The 18894-nt window shown below is 35.2% G+C and overlaps 2 protein-coding genes across 9 annotated transcripts; one reads left to right on the top strand and one right to left on the bottom strand.

Moving 5' to 3' along the window:
- The first annotated feature begins 449 nt into the window (after positions 1-449).
- Positions 450-2912, top strand: LOC105836892 (phosphotriesterase-related protein). Its single transcript, XM_012681244.3, has 7 exons — positions 450-676; positions 881-1040; positions 1200-1390; positions 1565-1723; positions 1825-1989; positions 2300-2520; positions 2629-2912. Exons 1-7 carry the CDS (start codon positions 640-642, stop codon positions 2761-2763), a joined length of 1068 nt encoding a protein of 355 aa, XP_012536698.1. The 5' UTR covers positions 450-639; the 3' UTR covers positions 2764-2912.
- A 256-nt stretch (positions 2913-3168) lies between these two features.
- On the bottom strand, positions 3169-17303 carry LOC105836890 (G-protein coupled receptor moody). Of its 8 annotated transcripts, none has more exons than XM_036290343.1 (10): positions 16772-17303; positions 16551-16702; positions 7045-7197; positions 6429-6569; positions 5986-6156; positions 5708-5835; positions 5383-5536; positions 5093-5292; positions 4441-4644; positions 3169-3699 (listed from the first exon to the last, which is right to left on the bottom strand). In XM_036290343.1, the coding sequence occupies exons 3-10, from the start codon at positions 7170-7172 to the stop codon at positions 3608-3610; spliced, it is 1218 nt and encodes a 405-aa protein (XP_036146236.1). In that variant the 5' UTR covers positions 7173-7197; positions 16551-16702; positions 16772-17303; the 3' UTR covers positions 3169-3607. The 8 variants fall into 8 exon arrangements, 7 of the variants coding, with proteins under 7 accessions (XP_036146236.1, XP_012536692.1, XP_012536691.1 ...); XM_012681238.3 differs by having other exon boundaries at positions 16551-16683; XM_012681237.3 differs by having other exon boundaries at positions 16551-17303.
- Between the last annotated feature and the right edge of the window lie 1591 nt (positions 17304-18894).

Here is an 18894-nt window from a genome sequence, read left to right as displayed (position 1 = left end):
TATTAACGAAAAAGATCAAGGTTTAAGAAATACACTGAACGATTTTCGAAAAATACTTTTATGTTAAGATGACACATATGTCTTTTAATGCAAAATATTTTCGAAAAGAATTAAATAATAAAATGTATTTAAAATATCATTCTGTAACAGCATTTACCAAGAGAAGCAGAGCTCGAAGAGCAATATACGATATTGGACGACTTTCAAAAAATATTTTTATAGATAAATGCCAGGCATAATAGACGAAAACGCAACTTCATGCTTCTTACAGGTGCGTTATCTTTGTGTACAAATTGCAAGTCTATGTATATAAGTCGTGTTTTCAGTAAGTTCTACTCCTTGTAGCGATGATAATGTTTTATTAAGCATTGAAACAGCATTTAAATGTTTGAGAATGGCGCTGAGCACAGAGAGATAACGAGTATCTCCAGGTTGAGTTAGGTTGATTCTAAAGTATGCAGTAAACACGTCACAGCAGTTATAAATTATAGCTTGTAGCGAGCAGATGTGCCTACATTTCTATGCCAACCGCGAAATAATTCCAAGCTTATGGAATTTTAAAAAGTGATTTTTCTGTATTAATCGTAAAGTGCAGGACGCAGATTATTGAGCTTTTTAATTTGTAAACGACGAAGAGTGATGATGACTGACAACTGTTCGGATATTGTAAACACAGGTAAGTGTATGTTAATTTAAAAAATATCTAAATTAAAAGGGAAGTAAATAAAAGTTAAGCAAAGAGAGTTAAGAAATACGAAATAATACGCGCGATTAGATGCTTGAGTAAAAAATTATAATTTATTATTTTTAAATTAAATTGCAAAGCTTTCGATATATTAAAATCTAAAGTTTATCATTGCTTATTATTTTCCGATGCAAGTACTAGGACGTAAACCGTTGTCCGAGCTTGGAAAAACGCTAACGCATGAGCATCTGGCTCTCGATTTTCGCAAGTTTTACGTACCTCCACCGCAGCATCTTAAACATTTTCCTAAGGGCCGTCCGTCTCTTCAAGATATTGGATACGTTCGGCAGTATCCGTAAGTCAAATTGAACTATATTTTTCTCATAGTTTTACGTAAAATGAGAATGTTTATACGATTATTATTATAATCGTCATGTCAATAAATAAAGAATTGCATTAATAATAAAGATTTAGAATTAAATTAAAGATGACAAATTTAAATGTTTCGTATCAGGTATAGCAGCTTATACAATTTGGAGTTTTATGATGACGACGCGGCGGAAGCCGTTTGTAAAGATGTGGAATTATTCAAAGAAGCCATTGGCGGTACCATTGTGGAGAACAGTAGCCACGGTTTGAAGCGTGATATCCCTTTAATGAAAAATGTTAGCCGGTCCACGGGAGTTAATGTGATTGCAGGAACTGGTATGTTATGCTATAATAATAATAATGAAAATAAAATAATAATATTACAATTATACATAACAACATATTATTTATAGATTCTAAATTATATATAATAATATAATGTATAATTTACAATTTAAATTATTATATCTGTATTATTATTACTCTTTGTCTTTTTTTGCATCTCGATAGGATATTACGTCGCCAGCATGCAAAGCGCGTCGACTCTCAATATAACTGAAGAAGAAATGTATAATTTAATGTGCAAAGAATTGGAAGAGGGTTGCATGGAGTGTCCAGATGTAAAAGCGGGATTTATCGGGGAAGTCGGCAGTACTTGGCCGATCGAAGGTATGCACGCAATCACACACTGACTTCAGTAATACTTGTACTAATTGTAAAATATTATTTATGAACAATGTAATTAAAATATTATACAATATTCATATTAGATTTTGAAAAACGTGCCATTCGCGCGACTGGCGAGCTACAAGCTCAGTTACGTTGCTCCGTGAGCTTTCATCCTGGAAGGAACGCATCTGCGCCCACAGAAATAATGAGAATCTATCAAGAGGCTGGTGGAGATACGAGCAAGGCCATCATGTCTCACGTCGATCGTAAGAGTTACAATTTTTTTCTTATTCTACATGAATTCTACATGAAAAGAATAAAAGTTTTGCTAAAAATTTGCTGTATAGATAAAGATTTTGTTAGATTATTAAAATAATTATATAGAACGTTCGAATATGATGAGCAAGACTGTAAACAGTTTTGATACTCGATTTGATTGTCTTTCTCAATGATGATCTGCCAAAATTATTTTTAAACCTGTATTTAACTTAATTTTTAAACATTTTATCAAAACCTTCTTTCTTTTCATGAAACGTTAATAGTACGTCGCTGAAATTAATTAAGTCAATTTATTAGGTACGTTGATAAAAAAAGAGCAACTCATGGAATTCGCCGATGCTACCAAGTGTTACATCCAATACGATCTGTTTGGCACCGAGTGTTCCTACTATCAGCTGAATCCGTCGGTCGATATGGTGTCTGATGCACAGCGTGTCAAACGTATTGCACTGCTAAAAAAAGAGAAAAAACTGGATCGAGTTCTAATGAGTCACGACATACACACTAAGCATCGACTGGTACGAGATTTTCTCGTACATTTTCTATTTTTTATTTAATTTTATAAATTAACGTTTTTTCGATTGCCGGGACCAGATATTTTTTAAAGCATTTTATTGACTTTTAAGGTGCATTTTGGAGGACACGGATATTCTCATATCACTAACAATGTTGTGCCAATCATGAAAAACAAGGGCTTTACGACGAAAGATATCGAACTGATAACGATTGAGAATCCTAAGAGATGGCTTACCCGGCAGTAATCCGTTTGACAGACTGCATTTCGCCTTATTGATAATTATCCACAAATAGCGCTTTTCTAATTGTAGTCATGGCATAAGAAGCACACATGTGCTTTCTGTATATGATCATGTTTTTAATAATAAACAATGTTGCTAATTGTATAATTCAATTTAACGAGAATGCAGACCCTTATGCGTCAATTCAAATAATGATAAGATATCAATAATTATTAAGAGAAAAAGGTATCTTAAGATAACTCCTTCTTTTAATAACTTACAAATTTCTGTATCGATTTCAAAAGTAAACTTGAAATTTTTGTGCTTGGTAATTTATCGATGCATCTTGGAAACATATTTGGGGATAAACAATATTAGAGACTAATTATATAATTTCAATCAATAGGAGAAATGATTTTGCGCAATGAATTTTTATGAATATAATGTTTAATCTAATTACTACAACAGTCTATCTTTAATTGTTATTACATATAAATAAAAAACAATGCGAAGTTTGTATTTTATTATAAAATACAATGACACATAACAATCTTTGGTAGAAGTTATTATCAGACGGAGAATATAACTTTTTGTCTAATGTCTTTTGTCTAATTCTGTCCACAAATGAAAAAGGAATGTCTCGGAAATTACATACGTGAAATTATTATTTTGCTTTTTAACGGAGAAATAATTTATAAAATACTTTATTTTTCTATTAGACAAAGTAAAAAATTATGCCAACTAATTCGATAACTGTTGCACTGTTATCAAGAGCAATTTCTTCTTTCTCTTCTTCTTCTTCTTTCATTTCTTCTCTTCTTGTAACCGGAGATGTCCTTTCTCTTTTCGATTTTTCCCGATGTCGGCCTCACAGCTCCTCTTGAGTTTGCGAGCCTCTCACGGGATTCATAGCGATAGAGACGGTCGACACCATCGTCTTGCTGAAGTCCTTCGAGTAGTCTGGTCCAAGAATAAGATACAGTTGCATTTTGATGAAAATACAGTATATGTAAAATGCACAAATAAAGACAACAATGGCAAACAATAATAAAGCAAGTTATTTTTAAGCATAATTACAGATTTTTATTTTATTACGTCTAATATAGTAATATACATATAATAATAAAAAATATATATATAATAATAAATAAATTTAAAGAAAAACAATTAAGTTTACAATCAAAGTTTTGTTCTAAGTTCCCATAGTTTTGTTCTAAGTGTTAATATAATTTAGTTTTAGTCATTAATTAGAAATCAGTAATGAAGATTAGGACTGTATTTAGTAATTAAGTAAATTAAGTAAATTCAGCAAATTGCAATAAAAAAAATACGAGGATTTTGTTAGCACATTGTTCATTGTAACGACAATCGAAGCTGCGGAAGCATCCAGCGACGATCGCGGCGATTTAACGCCGCTTGCTCATACGGCTCAAGGTTCTGAAAGTGATGAACGCAGTTAACAAACGTGCTGAGCATAAAGGAAACTGATTAGGGGATGCGATTAATCGACGTTATTAGTACGCATACACGCACACACACATAATGCAGACTGACCAGCAGCGGTACCGAAGGCCAGCGATCAAAAACGAAAAGCAGCAAACTTGTGGTGCCCTTGACTTACGAAGTGAGCGAGTGGTCGCTTAGGTCACGCGTTCGGTCAGAGTTTGGTGAGCGTTACCGCGTGTCGTTGCTCGAAGTTACCTTGGGCGTAGTCATGCTGATGAGCCTGAAAGCCGCCGGCACCACCCGGCGCGCTGCTACCGTACGGCGTAAGGCCCGCCCTTATCCACGAGCAGCCGATCACGCCGGCGTACGCCTGTCTGTACTGCTTGTTCATGATCACGTAGATGATCGGGTTCACGCACGACGCGAAGTACAGCAGCAGATATCCCAGAATGTGACACTCTGAAACAGTTCGACGTTCGTTCATGTAAGTGAAAAATCCTGGTATCGCTGGCACAGAGGCTCAAACATTTTAGCCTTTGCGAGAAAGATGTTATTTAGATTCCTGTATAATAAGAAAGAAAAAAATCTCACAAATTTCTTTCATGGATTTAAAAATATACCCCGAGAAAATGTTCTTGCTGAATTATCTAAAAATTTAGCTAGATATAGATGAAATAATTTTGTTAAACTATTAAAATAATTATGTAGAACACTCAAGCACAATGAGCAACATTGCAAAAACTTTTAACATTCTAACAACTCAGCAAACACAGAACATTACAGCAACATTGCGGCAATTTTGTAATATTGCTGTAATGTTGCTACAATGTTATAACGTTGCCGCAATGTTGCTATGTTCTACGTTTACTGGGAATCGGCTTCAACATCATAAAGCACACATTCTTACCAGGACACCTGACTTCCGCGTCGGCCACCTTGACGATGGTGATCGGTAAGTAGCACGCGAGGAAACTGAGAAAGATGGCCAACACCATTTTCGTGATCCTCCATTCACTGCGTTTCTGCTTGAGCTCTCTGATATCCCTCCCGGGCGTGTGAGGTGACTTTATCGTGGGTGCAGCGTGCTTTCGCATTCGCGATTCTGACCTACAATGCAAAATTCCGATTGATTAACATGACATAATTGAAACGATGATAAAAGTATAATATTTAAAAAATGAGACGGGTGTTAATTACTTGTGCACCACCCAGAATATCTTGGCGTAACAGCCGACGATCACCACGCAAGGTATCAGGAACCCCATAATGAAGAGGAATGTCTTGGAAGTGCGGCCATGACGGTCCTTGACGATGGAGCAAGTCTCCAGATTGGGATCGTAGTCGAATCTACCTGATAAAGCGCAAACGGATAATAAAATAATAACAAAATGTAATATATATTTTTTAAAAATATATATAACATTTAAAAAGTACATGTACAAGCGCAAGCATAAAATTTTTAATTTCTTATTTTAAAAAATACTTAATGAATAGTTATTAAATAATAAAAAGCAACTCTTACCCCACACTCCCGCTAGCGTAGGTATTTGCATCCCGTAAGAGAATAGCCAGCAGAAGACTATCATTGTGGCTATCCAGTATTTCGTGTAAACCCTACTATAAATAGCGTGGTGTGCTATCATAATATATCTACAAATTGAAAAGTTTCAATTACCATTTCTTATTATACTTTGTCGTATATTAATTTCGTTTCTTAGAATTGATTGAAGAAAATCTTTTAGCTGAATAGGACATTTTCTATTTCAAAGAGTTAAAAAGAAGATAAAGAAGAATGCTCGCCTATTGATAGTGATTGCCGCGACAGACAGGAGACTGACGCCGACATTGCCGTACCGCAAAAAGGGCACGAAAACGCAGAGGAATCGTACGTCCGCCCAGCTGGCGTTGATGAACCTGATGGAATCGAACGGCAGCACCAGCAGACAGAATACGAAGTCCGCGATGCACAAGCTGGGCACAAGTGGTAATAATTTTATTATAATTGACATGTACATGACAGAAACAGTCGCTTTTAAATAATTTAAAAAAAGCTAGAATGTAAGTGCCAAGCGTTTTATATTAGAATGACGTCATATGTTCAGGCAAAAAACACACACAAAAAAACAAATTTATTAAAATAATTAAGAACTTCACTGATTTATCAGAGCAGTTGTACAAGCATTTTTATTGTAAGTTATTTTTAAATGTGAATAAAGTTACGTAAATAAATTTGATCGCCATACCTTATGATAAAGGCCGCCGCAACGTTGCGAACTTTGGGATATTTACATAAAGCAACGATAGTCAATAGATTACCGGCTAGACCAATAATCATAATGGCGATCGCCATCACTGCGGCGAAGATCCTCAAAGGCTTCGGGAATCTGCGGCAGATGAAACAACCATTCCTCGTGTTTTATCATGATTTTATTTGTTAACAAGTTAATATAAGTAATTACATTTTTCAATAAGTATTATGATATAAGTAATAAATAATTTTAAATAACAAATTAAATATAATTATATATAAATTACATATAATTAAATATAAAAAAACATTTTAAAATATATTAAAAAGGCAGAGAATTTTCCAAATTAAATTAAAGGCTCAAAACAACAGGTCGCACGTAAATTTAGAAATTCCACGGAATTTATTTTAAAAATAAAAATCAAGATTATGCGCCTTAAATTCAATTCACACAATTTAATTAATTGTGTTATTTATCTAATTGCACGATTTAATTTGCTTAGAGACAATATCCTTGTTACGGTAAAATCTTAAATTCTAAGGCAGCGTCAAGAAATGTGTATATGTGATCGGAATATCTAGGCGGAATTCTAGATGTGAAGACGATATACCTCGACACTTCCGCGTCGACAATGGTGCTGTACGTGGCGTTGTCCACGATGCGCGGCAACCACGCGTTCGTGCCGTCCATCATGCCGGCCGTGCCGAAGGTGTCGAAGCCCTGGTCCAGCGCTTCCATTCGGCCTCAATCCGACCTCGAAGGCCTACGACATTCACGGAGCGGAAGAACGGATTAAATATTCGACCTGCATTCTCCCCTTAACGGATGACTAAAGCGGATGACTAAACAAAGTCTCGTACTTTGAAACATTTTTTGGCGAACACAAAAAACGAGGCTGGAATATTCTAATCTTATTGTTAGATCGATGTCTTACTCTAACAAATAATTAATATTCTTATTTCTGTGATTAGTAATGCTTTGCATTCCTATTAAGCGAGAAACATTGAGATAACATTTAGAAAGATTGATTTCTAAATCATCTTCAATTTTATGTATACGTTTAAAAGTTTTACATAAAATAATATTGTATAAATATTTTAAAAGTATATATTTGATGTATGATTTGTTTCAAAAAATAAAATATTTTAAGAATATTATCTCCAAGTCATAATTACAGTTTGTTTATGTTATATTAATATTGTATATAACGTTAAATTTGACATATTTAGAAAATGTTACATATTATTAAATATCGTTGTAATAACATGATAATGATTGTATACTCGGTTGCGACGTTACGGTAGGATACGAGAGAGAGAGAAACTGGAATTTCCAGGCAGAGGAAACCGCGATTTAAAATTCCGGTACGACGCATTTATTCGAAACGATCTGACGCAAAACATATGCAATGTATTTGTTTTAAAACTGTTTTCTTGAAATGCGACAAAGAAACGCTCGCACGACAGCGAATTAATAATTCGTTTTATTACGATTTATTAAAATTCATAACGGTATGCTCTAAATAGTATACGGTAAAAATTAACTCTTTAACATACAATTGTAAAATTAGAATAAAAAATAAATTCTAAACGTGTATATTAAAATATATTTTTGTAAAAACTATTAATAGAAAGTTTATTATTCATTTATTTATTAGGAACTCTAACAGTTCTCCAAATAAAAAATATTTTAAAACTATTATTAAAAGTCCCGTACAAAATCTTTTGAAAAAAGAAAAACTATATACGCCAAGTTATGTTTAAAAATGTTGTATATGCTTTGTTCAATAAAAAAAAAATAACTGCTCAAAAATATATCAATTTAATTAGCGCATTACCGAGACTAACTTGATACGATTATGTGCAATCAAATTTTTTTATATTCTTTACTTTAATGTACAGCATACAATTTCTAAATTTCGTACAAATGTATCGTATTCTTAGAGGTATTGAAGACTTTAAGGAGAGATATATCCGCGAAAGCGATTGTCCGAGGACGCGTGGGACGTTTGACATTTACGTTATGCAAATTTCGCACGTGCGAATCTGCGCATTAAAACAATTCTCCGACGTGGACAATGGCTGGAGAACAATCTTACTGTTTAGAAAGATGGATCGTCAGAATTTATTATTATTATTTATGGGCTCTCGTGACGCGCGAAGGGCGCCATTGACGGAAATGGGCCATCCGGAGAATTCACGGAGGACAATACGAGACTCTCACGACGGGCAACACCACGCTAATTCCACTTTTCAACGCGCTATTAATAACTCCGATCCGGTCGAAAATGTCATCACACCACATACAGTTGATAATGTTTCGTTAATAACTTTAAATTAGTGAAGTTAAATTCACACATAGAAAAGACCGTTTATGCTAAAATATCTCAAAATAATTTTCTGTCAGACCTTAAAATAATTAGACAGGACATTGAAAAAAGTTAATTGCTAAACTATCAAATTTTCTGCAGCTAATCATCCTTCATAATTACTTCGATTAGATCTAACTTCATATTATTAAAATCCCATCAATGTATTTTTTATCGCAATTATATTTGCTTCGCGCGGTGCTTTTTCGCATAATTATGACCGCCAAGAAAAAGTCTGTCAAATGTTTTTTTTTAATTACCAATAAATATTAATTAACGGATGCGAAACGAGTTTCCTGTTGAAGATACAACTGTACTGTCGCGTATAATATTTCGCGTCATCTTTCAGACATTTGAATTCATACGTCGATTACAAACACTTAAGAATCCATAAGTCATACGTTTTGTCTCTCTTATTTCTTCGACCGCTCGATCGCAGTCACGCTAAACTAACTGAGTTTGCTAATGACTGCAGCGGGTCACCGGTACATGAGTCACTCGTGTTATTGAAACATGTGTCACGATACTCGATATTACGAACTCGCAATAGGCACGTATCAATCCCTTGCAATTCAAAAAAATTCCGGAAATCTTCTAAGTGCTGACATTGTTACGGCTTATCACGTTTCTTCAAACCATTTAAATTTATTTCATTTAGGGGCGGTTGTTCCAACTTCTTGATAAACTTACCTAACAGGTAAATATGTGTTTGTCTTTATTTATTTAAGAAAAAAAATAGATAGATAAATGCTTATCTGGTAGGTAAGTTTACCAAGAAGTTGGAACAACCGGCCCATAATTCTTAATAATTGTAATTTAACGTAAAAATATAAATAAATTCTATTTTATTGCAGCGATCACATCGTTACAGCGATTCACACGTCTCTCGACGCGAAAGAGAATAGATCGTAGGAGAGAAAAAAAGACGAAAACAAACAAGAACAGGCTCCTTAAATTCTTCGAGTGTTTGTCTCCGTAAAGTCGTATGAATTTCGGTATATACATATGTCCTAATCGCATTTGTGTTTATTTTTGAATTCTTGCGATGGAGAATCGCGAACAATTCGTTTATCGATCAGCGATCTACATATGCGTAAACGCATAGCTGCAGAGGGTGCGTTAGATTTGGTAAACTGGGGTCAAGCTGCGGTGCATTAACCCCGATTGAGTTTAATTAAGGGAAATTAACGGACACCCGGTACTAGGCGTCCCCTCGCGACAAAAAAAAAGTGATGAAAGCCACGGAAGACATGGGAACGCATCAACGCGTCGCGTCAACTGCTCTTGTTTTCATACATTTTGTCGAGATATTTGATATTATCATAAGCGCACTGAACAATTGATTCAATATAAAAAAATTTTTGGAAAAAAACTGGATCGGTGTTATATTTAAAAAAGTAAAACAAGAACAAAATCGAGATTAAATTTAAAAAAAAAAAATGTAATTTTTAAATTTGTCATTTATTTATATCAAGTTCAGTATGTCATGTTACTGTTTGAATAATATGAGTGAAAAATCTATGAACTTCGTTTTTATTATTGGTCCTAAAATTTTATTAACATTAATTAATCTTAATTAACACATCAGCGAGTTTAGGGAATTATCCGTTTTTATTACTACTACAAGAAAATTGAATTTTGTCAGGGATAAGCGTAATCGTCTTGGTTGATTCAGATCTGTTTAGGTGACTGGTATTTGATTTAGAAACGTGTGTTTGACTTTGATACCGGTTCGATAAGGCGAGTCCTAATCGGTCCCCCCGCTGACGAAGGAAGACGCGAAACCACGAACATTATTTTTCTCGTTCCGTGGAAGTCCTTGGTGACGGAGAATTGACGTCACCGAATGATTTCCGCGTTAATCACGCGGCGAACGGCAATGAATGAGTCAAGTTGAGTCACGGTGAAAGTACCTAGGCCGAGTCGTCGATGCGTCGGTCCGCGTCTCATTGCACCTCCCCGATCAAAGGCGCGTTTGTACCTTGTACTCTTGGATTTACATCAGAGGTTTATATCGATGCCCTTCCCCCCTCCGGACAATACTTCGGTTCGAGGGGCTGCCGATTTAAATCTCCTCCGATGTAAATTAGCATCGGCTGACACGCAGATAGCATCGCTATAGAATACTTAATTCGCAGGAGGATTGAGCTAATACTTAATTAAATAAATTACATCTATACAAAATTATTTAAATGTTGATCGTTTTAACAACATATCTTTTATTATTAGATTAGAGTTAAGTAAATATTCACGATTTTTTATAGCAATATTTCAAAGCGAGCAAATGATAATGTGAGTTATTGCGCGATTTTTATTGCACTATTAAATTCGGTGTGTTGAATTATACTGAATTTTGATCATTCAAATAGATCGTCTTGTCATTAATCCTAAGTATATCGTTATTTAATTAAAACAATAGATTTAAATGATCTAACTCAAAAAATGTCAAATTTCACTCAAATTTAGTTTATTATTTATGCGTTGAACGCTGCTTATGTTAAAACAAAGTAATTATAAAACTAAGATAAAGTTGTTCTTTTAATTACTTTTAATTACTCGTTTTGCGTTAAAATAAATTTTGATACATGCGGAAATTATACAAAAGTATCAAAACGGCATTTATTATAACTCCAAAACTGGCTTAATATCTGTGCTTTTCCAAAAAACTTCGTGCCTTTTTGTTTTAGGGACATAAACGGCGAACGATCTCGAGATATAAATAAGCAAATACCGTGTGCGAAAAGATATGTGCGCGCGGGTCGAGTGCGGGATCGTTGAAAGTCGATCGAGTCGCGAACAACTCTCGTATCCCGCCCACGAGAGCACCACGTGGTGTGGATGTCAAATGTCTGCACGTACGACACAAAACATGTGTCGTGCTATTCACACCGTGCATTTAGCGTCAAATACGCTGGGTGATATTAAAATACCGACCTGCCATCTCACTTAAAGCGTAATGTTTTCTGGCAATTGCGGAAAATATATTTACGAAAATTTATAATTTATTAAGAAAGAAAGATGGTTTTATTCGACTCTGAAATGTGGCAAAGCAAGTAACAACAATGAGGAATCTATGGTGATCGTAGGATTTTTCAAAGTCCATGATATTTTTGAAAATTAATTAATTAATCAACTTTGGGATTCGATTAATTGTATCCGATAAGAGCAGAGATGCTCGTCTAGGTATTCGTGGATCCACTTTCGCATTAACTTTCGGTACGGCCCAGCTAATTGAATGCCACATGACCGCGCGTCATAATTCTCTCCGCGTCACGTTTCTAAATTGCCCCTCGGGACCAGCGGGTAACTCGCGGCGCTTTTTTGCCCGGTTCTTGGCATTGGTCCCTCAAGATCGCAGAGACCAATGCCGCCCTTGCGAACGGGGGACTCGGGTTAGCGAAAGCCGCAATTACGGATCGAGTAAAATGATATTTCTCGAAAGATCAATTAACCGAATTAGCGCGAGCAATTATCCTTCTCGTTTCATCTTCTTTCTGAAATGACAGTCTTTCAGGAATTGAATTCTGTGGTGGTTTCGTGAATCGGTTGCGTTTCGTGAGGTGTGTGACTTAAAATTGTTACGATATACTGTTAAAAAGAAATTGAGAAAGAGAAGGAGAAGATAAATCGGAAGGTATCGCGTCACTTACCGCTTGTAGTTGCTCTTATCTCAAACCCGCCATAAGTTTGAAATTGATAATCGAAGAGTGGGGGAGAAAAGTCTGTTTGCTGATTGAAGAATACGATGGGAATTTTCGACGAAACTTCGACACGCCCAGGCTGCGTTTCCTCGAAAAATGAATTAAAGTCACCACACGACGTGTCAGGGAAATTATCCAGCGACGCTGTTTCACGCGACGATTCTCTAATTGTCCAGTTACCGAACAATTAACTCGCGACTGAAGTTTCGCAGTCTCTTTTTTAATAAGTCGATTTGATTTGACGTCAGTTAACTTGTCAATGACGTTTCCATTCGTTCCAACTATCTGTCTTTTTTCGGTTCCCTCGTAGGAACTTCACTTCGGCAAATTTTCAACTGGTCCTCACAGAGTCCAGTTTTCTTCCTTCGGAAGAAGGCTGATCCTGTTGGTTGTTGCTCACAAGAATCGCGCACGTGTTTCAATTGCGAGGATCTGGTTTCAAATTTTCTTTCGAACCGCCTTGAACAGTTTTCCTCTTTATTATCGGAATACCTGCCGCTTCGAACGATCGCGGTGACTCGCGATGATTGCGCGCGTCCACCGGGGAACGAGCCAATTCGAGGACCACCACCGCACGGGTGTTGCTCCGGCACCGTGCACGCGCCAACGTCACCGTGAATGGACTGCTGCTTATCCAGCATTCCGTCAGATTGTACACACGCTAGATACGGGCCTCGCGCGAGTAGGGCGATCGCTGGAGGAGGAAGAAAAGTTGTTGTAGGTGGGGGAATTGCGGGGGAGCGGTGGCTCGATGACGAACGTCAGTGATGTGTATAAGTATGAGGGCACACCATCTGCACCCAAGATTCAGAGGAAAGGAAAGGGAAGGGGGGGCCCCAGTTGACCCTTTCACTGTGACACATCGAGCTGCTTCTTTCTAAATTGCGCGGAATGTGCTGCAATTGCGATATTCTTTCGTTACCACGTTTAAGTGGGATGAGAATTATGCAAATTATGAACCTCGATTGATTTGATCATTTCCTGGTTTGGGTTGATTGATACTCTTTTCAAATTAACAGTTAAAGTTAATAATATATAACATTAACCTAACCTGGTTATATTAAAAGTTGAATAAATGAAATTAAGATTAAATTAATTATAATCAAATTAAAAGTTAATTTTGAAAAGCGTTATTTATATGTAAATTAGAATGTCGGAACTTTTTAAAATTGGATTACTCTAAGTAACAAAGAAGTTATAGTATGGATTATTAAATGAATTATTATTTCACTTATAAATTAAATTTATAAACAAAACTGAAAATATTAATTGTTATATAGGAACGTATTTTTTCTTTTACATTATAAGTAAATTTTTAACTTAGAGGAAAGAAGCGAGTCAAAGTTTATGATGTTTTTAAAAGATCTAATTAAAATTAAGTTATTAATTTTTAACTTTATTCCATACTATTCGGCACTGATTGTTTAGTAAAATTTTTCTTATGGAATAATAATTTAAATATATTAGAGTACAAAAAAGTGTTCGGACTCTTCTAGTTCTATGTCTATCAAATGAAAAGTTAAAGTTTCGACGAGATCTTACTTTGACATAATTTTTATTTCCGTCTCGATTATTTTCCAGACAACTCGCTGGATGCAAAAAGAGACGAACATCCTTAAAAGAAAGAAAGAGGCCATCATGAGACTCGTGAGTCACACGCGGATATGTGAGGTTTCGAAAAAATACAAAACAGCAAGCATGCTGATAATCACAAAGAATTAAATACTAGGCAAAATATACATGTGATACACGACGTATAAATTAATTTTTTATGTAAAAAATTGATTTAATTCGTAATTTTGCTTCCTCATTTTAAATTTGCAAACAAGTACTATGCGATTTTACATAAAAATCAAAAGCAAACAAAATATAAAATAACTTTTAAAACGATAAGAAAGTTGCACTCAAATTTTACACAAATACTCAAACGTAGTAATAAAACAATCTACAGAATTTTCAAATTTTCGGTAATACTTTAAGATGTGACATCCATGTTCTTAAAACAACTTGAACGCAATAAGTTGAGTAATTAAAAGTTAATTGTCTCGTGAATGACAAGTAAGTCCACCGTGAGACAATGGCGAACCATATTTGGTACAAAATTTGTGCAAGAAGAAGTCGAATAACCGCGGAGCTACTTGCGGCCAACCGATAAGATCGCCGCTCATACCGCAAGCGCGTATTGCGCAAGCAGCCGAAAACACGCGGCGTGAGTGAATTAGACCTAACGAAGTGGAACCGACCGGCGGAATTAATTGCTATGACTAAATCGAACGTCTCGTTAGTTTCACGCGTCATAAAGGCGACCCGCATCCAGCCGCGTTTGCCCGGAATTGAACTCGGTCGACTGAATCGTTCGCTTTTCCAATCTGTATCCTACACTCATTCTATGTGAGAGGAGATAACATCGTTGAATCTGCTTTTAAACGTAATTATTTATGAGTACAATATTAACAATACGCTTACACGAGGCGTTCTAGATTTACCGGATGTCTTTCCGGCGTGCCATAGATACGCAATAAATGATAAATTAAAAATGTCAATCATCACAAAGAGCTATGTAGAGAATTGAAGAATTATCAGCAATTAAGTCTCATATGTTAAGGAAGGCTTAATTTTTAATTAACCAGATATGCATAACTAGAAGAGTAAACATGATTTCGTTCAAAAAAAGTTTGTTTTCCATTCAAATTGCCTAAAGAATTTGTTGTTAAAATATAATGCAATAAAATCAAGACACCATGTAGAATTGTCGCCTAATTAATTCTTATTATTTAGATGGTATACATTTATATTATTTATATTAAAATATTAATAAATCGTATAATGTGTATGTGATGATTCACTGATTATCGATTGCGATTATCAGTGCGGATACTCTTTTGATCGCGGATTTTCCACGAAATGTATTAATTCGAAGTTTATTTCTATTAAAACGAAATGCGTGACATCAGTTATTTCTGCTAACACTATATTACACTTTACAAACGATATTTTATAATAGTGTCTGCAAGTAGCCGGAGATTGCAGTGTTTCTAAAACTCGGACAAGAGCAGCGAAATGGGGAAACGCGTTTCCGACTCGCTCGCTTCCGCTCGCGTACGTTCGTGCGCAGCTGGAGGCTCTCCCCCTCGCGGCCGCTACTAACAAAATGCAATTATTTTTAAAAAGGATGTAGGGACGCTCTCCCGCCGCAGTTTCCAGGGGACGGTACGCCGCCGATTGGAGGTGCTCTACTACAAGTGGCATGTCGACCCCGTGGCTGGCACCGTTTTAATACTTTCTCTACTACATCGTCGCGCGACATATACGCAACATCCCGATTCGCGCAATAAATGTTTGTAATAAAATTAGAGGGCAAACGATGCCTTCGCTCAAAGCTCATTCAATTTTATAAAACTAAATTAATATACGGAAAAGAGAGCTTTGCCGTCTAAAAATTTAACTAGATATAGAGCTAAAGATAAATGTTGTCGGAAAGAAATGTTCAAGCACAGTGAATAATGATGCAACCAGCTTGAGTGTCCTGCATAATTATTTCTATGGTCTGACAATATTATTTTCAGATCCTATGTAAGATCTAACTTTTAAATTTTTTGGATACTTTAATAAAACCGTTCTGTAATGCAGCTCACATTACGATATGGCCTGTTAAAAGATTTCTGTTTTTACATATAAATAGAAGAGAATAAAATCTCTCTCTTTTTTTTCTCCCTTGAATTTTTCGGAGAGAATTTTCTCAAAATCGGTGTCAAAGAAAGAGTTAAATTTGATACAAGTGCAGTGTATATAACTAACAGGATATTCCTGGTAAATTTATGATTGCGTCTCGCAAAACAGTGCTCCGTTGTTATAGTCTCGTATGCGATCTTCTCAATCTCCGTTAATATTATTATAATCTCCGCAAGTGAAAAGTTGATTTAATTAATTAAACTGTTTAAACTAATAAATTCACTATTAACAATTATTTCCCGACTAAGGCACGGAGAGCACACTTATCTTTCTCTCGACAGACAATAACTTTAACTATGCGCTGCTGTAACTTACACTTGTCTGTATTCTCACTCGCGTCCGTTCTCAGGTAGCGCAGCTGAACGACTGATCGCGTTGACCGCCGAATTTTCCTCGATGATCGTCATCCCCACTCGAATTATTTTCACTTTTTCCAACGCCGGATTTGCTAAGAGACATCAGGCCAACTGACATAGTGTCGTTAAGAGACAATACAGCGGAAAGGGGATCACAAACGCTGCGGAGATTCATGTTACCTGCATGTCGCAAAAAAGGTCGCCGACCTTTAATTAGCTGGCTAGGGGGTGACACTCCGAGCAGGTCCGCAGCCTTGTTTCAAGGCCCGTCTACAGAGGTCGCAATACGTCAGACGCAATTCGCAGACGCACACGCAAGATGACGTTTCTCGCACGCTGATTGGATCGGATATCCACTTGGGGAGATTTAAGAAGAAGCACGCAACGCGCACGCATTCGCAAATCCGTCGCGCGCGACGAATTTAATTTTCTACGGTATATAGCTGCGTTGACCAATCATAGAGCTGTGTCGACCAGAAATAGTTGGTTTGTTCGCGTCGGCCAATATGCTCCAACTCACTTCAACGCACTCTAATAGACTGGCGTCATCGGAATTAACGTATTGGAGTACGTTGAGGGTGAATACGAGCATGTCGGGGCATGTGACACGAACAAACCTAGTGAAAGGGTCTTAGTACATTGACTAATTTATAATTTTAAAATTTTATTTAAAATTAAAGCTAATAAATAAGCAAAAAAAAGTAAAATTATAAATATTAAGTTTATATTATTTGTTCACAATATCAACCTAAACATTTTAACTTATTTGAACTTTCTTAACGATTTCATGAAATAAAATTAGTTAAATTTTAAATAAATTTAACATCTTATTTAATTAAATAAAAATATTTAACAAAATTTTATTTAACAAAATAAATAAATCGCACACATTTTAATGTAAATAAATAATCGACAGATTGAGCGATTACGTTATACGTATACAAAGATTCCTATTAAAACTTAACATGTCAAACTGTTAAGAAAATAGGGTTTATTTCTAAAGAAATTTTGCGACCGTGTCGAATGGTCTAGCAACATACGCATTTGAACGGGCCTTTGTTAGCTCGGTCATTGCTTTCTTAAGAATTTCGAAGCTTCTCGATTTATCGATCTGCACGTTCATGTCTGAACATGCACAATTGTAACCATCTGCGATCATAAACTACTGTCGTCAACCGGTTCGGGACCATCCCCCTCGCCTTGCAAAGGGCTGTCCCCACTTCTGCTGCCTAAGGGTGCGTTCGGGGAGCTCACTATTAGCGCTACGCAGCACTACCGCTGTTCGCGGAGACGCTGGATAGCGCTATCAAAATTATGATGACGTCACTGTCTGTAGCGTTTGACGTCATAAACGCGCGCTATCCATGCTACTGCTTCAGAGGTAGTGCATGGATAGCGTTTGGCTCAATCCCCACCATTGTCTGTTTAAACATCACGTGCTATCTCTCTTTTAAGGTTAGAGAAAATTTATGCGTGATCTTGAAAGAAGAAAATAAGAAATTGTTTATATGTCCTAATGAAAATATTTAATTAAAAATCTCTCTTCATTGAGAGAGAGAGAGAGAGAGAGAGAGAGAGAGAGAGAGAAAGAGAGAGAGAGAGAGGAGATCTGTTTCATTAAAATTTATTAAATTTATTAAAATATATTAAAATTCCTTAATATATACTCATTTAAATTTGTTAAAATTTCTTAAAATTCATAAAATTTATTTTATTACATTGTTATTTATTATATAAATAAATTTTATAAATTTTAATAAATGTTAAATATTAATTTTTAATAAATTTTAATGCATTTTAATAAATCTTAATAAATAATAAAAAAGGATCAAATAAAAAAGTTTCTGTGAAATATTTCATTAATATATTTCTATCGAGATGATCAAGACTGGATCTTTGAGTTTAATATTATTTTTCATCAAAATATGTATATAATAATATATACTATTTTGATTCATTACACTGCATGTACTGTTTGTCTTAAAATGCAATCCTTTTCTGTACCAACTGCAAATATGTAAACGATTTAAGTATCATTATTATCAATTAAATTGATAACGTAATCATATATTATTTTAAAATTTTAGTTTAAATAATTAATGCAATTCAAAAGCGACAGTATACGACATAGTGCAAAAAAACATAAATTTACATAAAAAAATTATATTAGGCATAAGCTTCAAACATATAATATTATGTAAAATAAATATAAATTAATAATTAATTAATTTGATTTTGAATTGAGATAGAAAAATGGAACAAAATAAAAATTTATAGGAAATTGTTTAAATTATTTTATTTTA

Source organism: Monomorium pharaonis, chromosome 7, assembly GCF_013373865.1.
Source record: "Monomorium pharaonis isolate MP-MQ-018 chromosome 7, ASM1337386v2, whole genome shotgun sequence".
Lineage (NCBI taxonomy): Eukaryota > Metazoa > Arthropoda > Insecta > Hymenoptera > Formicidae > Monomorium > Monomorium pharaonis.
This window is presented reverse-complemented; position numbering and strand designations above follow the sequence as displayed.